At 35.5% G+C, this 3,819-nt stretch overlaps 1 protein-coding gene across 1 annotated transcript; it reads left to right on the forward strand.

Moving 5' to 3' along the window:
- On the forward strand, positions 1 to 1,587 carry LOC113737730 (putative UPF0481 protein At3g02645). Its single transcript, XM_027264911.1, has one exon. It carries the CDS (start codon positions 1 to 3, stop codon positions 1,585 to 1,587), a length of 1,587 nt encoding a protein of 528 aa, XP_027120712.1.
- Positions 1,588 to 3,819: the final 2,232 nt, after the last annotated feature.

The following is a 3,819-nucleotide window of genomic DNA, read 5'->3' on the forward strand; positions in this document are numbered from 1 at the left end:
ATGTCTAGCTCATTTTTCGGTTCAATCACAAGTGAGCAAAGATGGACTGATCAGTTGAATGAGCATTTCATCATATACATTGACAATCATGCTTCCATCTTTCGTGTACCCAAAAAAGTATGCGACACAAAGCCAGAAGCTTATGCCCCTCAGCAGATAGGCCTAGGAGCATATCATCACTTGAGGCCTGATCTTGATGAAATGGAGATCAGAAAGCTTGAGGCTGTGAAGAAATATTTGAAGCCAGAACAGTGCCAGAATTTCAAAAGCCTAATTGTCGACAAGGTCAAAGTGCTTGAGCCCTCGGTGCGCACCTGCTACAGCAAGTACTTGGACATTGATGGCGGTACTTTGGCATGGATCATGTCTATTGACGGTGTATATTTGCTTCATCGGCTGGGCACCTACACAGATAAAGCAAGTGTTGATTCGGCAGACAGGAAGTTAGCTCAGGACATTGTCATGTTGGAGAATCAAATGCCCGTGATTGTACTGAAAGAAATACTAAAGGCTTTACAACCTCCTGTGGAAGATGAGGAGGAAGGTAGCGATGATGATGATGATGCTGAGAACGAGGATGAGGAAGGTGAAGAAGATGAGGAGGAAGAAGAAGATGACGGAGAGGATGAGGACGAAGGTGAGGAGGAGGAAATAAAAAAGGTCGAAGAGTTATTTTCCCAGTTCTTGTCATTTTGTAAAGCACACACTCCCCTTGGCCTAACTGATAAGGCAGGAATTCTTGGCGATACCTCTAATCCTCATCTTCTGAGTTATTTGTATAATTTGATTGTGAAAAATTGGTATATTGAAGAAGAGTATGTTGAATCTGCGAGTGACAGAGAATTGGATGAGGTTGCTGAGAAAGTTACACAGGTTGCGAGGGTTGCAGCTGAATTGACGGGCCAGAAACCTCTATTGTTGCTAGCAAGTTTACCACTGCAGAAATTTGCGGCACTTTTCAAAAAAGATCCAAGAAGAGGAAACTCTTCAATTGAGGAGATCCGAATACCGTCTGTTTCGGAACTTGATGGTGTTTCTAAAGTAAAGTTTGAAGTCTGGTCTGATTCAGGTATTGGAATGAAGTATGATGAAGAGGGCCGCATACTCTACCTCCCAGGAATCACATTGGACACTGATTCAGAAGCAATATTACGAAACCTGGTTGCCTATGAAGTTGCCACAGCTTCTCCAAAATCAACCCTTATACTTGCAGGATATGTGGATTTCATGTGCGGCATTATTGACACTGCTAAAGATGTAGATTTGCTCAAGGAAAAGGGAATCATAATAAGCAATCTCCCGAGTGAAGAAATCGCAAAAATCTTCAATGGGATAAGCAAATCTAGTAGTCAGAATCCTCTTCCCGAATTGGAAGAGGCCACTCAGAAGTTGAACGCGATATATGACAACACTTTCAGAGTCAAAGCTTGGAGATTCATAAGAGACCATTTTGTTCCATCTGAGGCCGCTGTCAAAATCTTTCTTGCCATATTGCTTGTTGTGCTCCTCACAGTACAAGCATTTTGCCAGGTTTATGGCTGCAGTGCTCGTTGGTTTGGCAAGATCAGTTCCATTTCGTCATTTTGAATTTATAGAAGTTTCTGTTTCCTTCAGGCCTTTCAGTTTTTCTTTACAGTAATTTGTCTCTCTCTGATTCTAAATGCAGTGTTCTTATCATGATTTCTTAGTTTTGTGGAGGTGTTAATTTTCTTCTTTTTACTACAACCTAATAATTAGTATATTATAGTAATTAGCCATAGCAACTCCAATAATTTGTTATAAATTTACTATAGCAAAGGTTCATACCAAAGGTTCAGTAGGCGATTAGGATATAACTAAAAGTTTAAAAGAGTGTCATCAATAGTTTACTATTCTTAAAGTCTTCCCCTAGCTTTTAATTTTTTTTATTTTTATTTTCATATACTCTTAATGGAAAAATTATAAATTTAAATTTTTTAAAAGTTTCAGTTTACCCACTAAACTAATTTTTGTGCCAAATAACCTACTAAACTTTTTAAAAATTTTATTTCACTCACTCAACTATTTTTTGTTCAAAATTATCCACTAACTTTTTTTGGTGATCTATTTTGACCATTCTGTTAAATTTTGCCCAACAGAAGTTTGCCACGTAACCCAGTTTTGAATATATGAATTTGTCATTTCACACCTAAAACCTATCTGTGCATTGGAAATGCCTATTAGAAAGCGTGAAAGCATGGTTTAACAGAGCATATTCGTTCCAATTTATTTGGTTTATATCGTAACAGAGCTAAATCACAAACTGGATTATTTTGTTGTTGTCTTTCTCTTTTCTTTTTTTGGCTTTCTGGCTGAAACAAAACTACCAAGTTTTTTTTGTTTTTTGGGTCCATCAACAATTTTCAAATTAAGATTACGTTTATGCGAAAGAGAAGTATTTGGTTTTTATGCTTATCAATGAATCAAGTTATTTGGTTTTCTTTCTTTTTTCTTTTTTGCTTTGTAGCTGAATCAAAACTACTAAGTTTTTATGCTCCATCATCAATTTTCAAATTAAGGTTAGGTTTATGTGAAAGAGAACTATAAAATTTAAGCTTGCCATTCTACTTTCATAAACTTGTGGGTTCATAACAAAATCATTCTTGCTTTAAATTCACTTCCAACTGCAAAATTTGGTACTGTACTTGAAACTTAAGATGACATTATAATGCCTCATGTCGAAGACAGTTGAATTTTTTTTCTTGTTCGGTCCTATCTCTCATCGAGGCACCAAACGAAAAATAATGCGGCATCAACATAACTTAAAGGGTTAATTACATATACCTCCTTTAAGATTTGGCAGATTTGCGAAATTTACAATGTAGTTTGGCCAAATTACAGTTATACTTCATAAATAGCCAAATATTTTTCAAGTATCCCCATCATATAATAATGTTCTAGATCCCCATGACTCTTTTGTAATTTGACCTAATTACATTTGCCTATCTTGAACATTGCCCAAATCACAAAAGGAATTGCTTTCATTGTACAAGTCCTTGTTTAAACACTTTGAATAACCAGATAATTATTAAAAAAAACCTCCATGTGTCAATTGATCTTAACTATATAAATGACAGTAACATGAATAAGATTTTACTAAAATTCCTTTTTTAAAAATTTTTTTCTAGCAAGAAGGGATGGCATTTACGAAATGGGGAGGGAAAGAAGGATCTGAATATACAGGACTTCTAAGATTTGAGATTTTAAATTCCTAAAGTATCATGTGCATAATCCTTTTTTCCTACCATAAGCTACAATTAGTGCAACCAAAACCCAAGTCATGAGGCATCATCAATTATAACATTGAAGTCACCAAAGGAGTTGATTTAGCCACCAAGTTTTGCTGAAACCATTTAAAGCCTAGCGTATCTCTTTTTTTTTTTTCCTAATTTACTTCATGATTTTAAGTCTCCAATTCGATTCATTATCTTTGGTCTCCATTTTCATTTGTCATGATCATCAAGAAGTCCTTTTGCAAGTATACATTCCTATGATATTACCAATCATGTTTAATTAATTACCCACTACAAACGTGACAAAGTTAATTGAGACTAACAATGACCTAAAACTTGCAATTTTTCTTTCAAAATAAACTAATGCAACTTGACTTGGTTGAGCTAAGAAAACGGAAAATAAAATGTGCAAGCAACGCATATGTATACATGCATTTGTCCCAGGATATGACAAGAGACACTAGATTAGTATCTAGTTACAATATACTTCTTGTCACTTTAAGTTCACCGCCTATAATGCAATTGTTGTTTTCATCCTGTTTGTCACCCACTGCAAATGTGACAAATC

This window comes from Coffea arabica, chromosome 3e (assembly GCF_036785885.1).
Source record: "Coffea arabica cultivar ET-39 chromosome 3e, Coffea Arabica ET-39 HiFi, whole genome shotgun sequence".
Classification (NCBI taxonomy): Eukaryota; Viridiplantae; Streptophyta; class Magnoliopsida; order Gentianales; family Rubiaceae; genus Coffea; species Coffea arabica.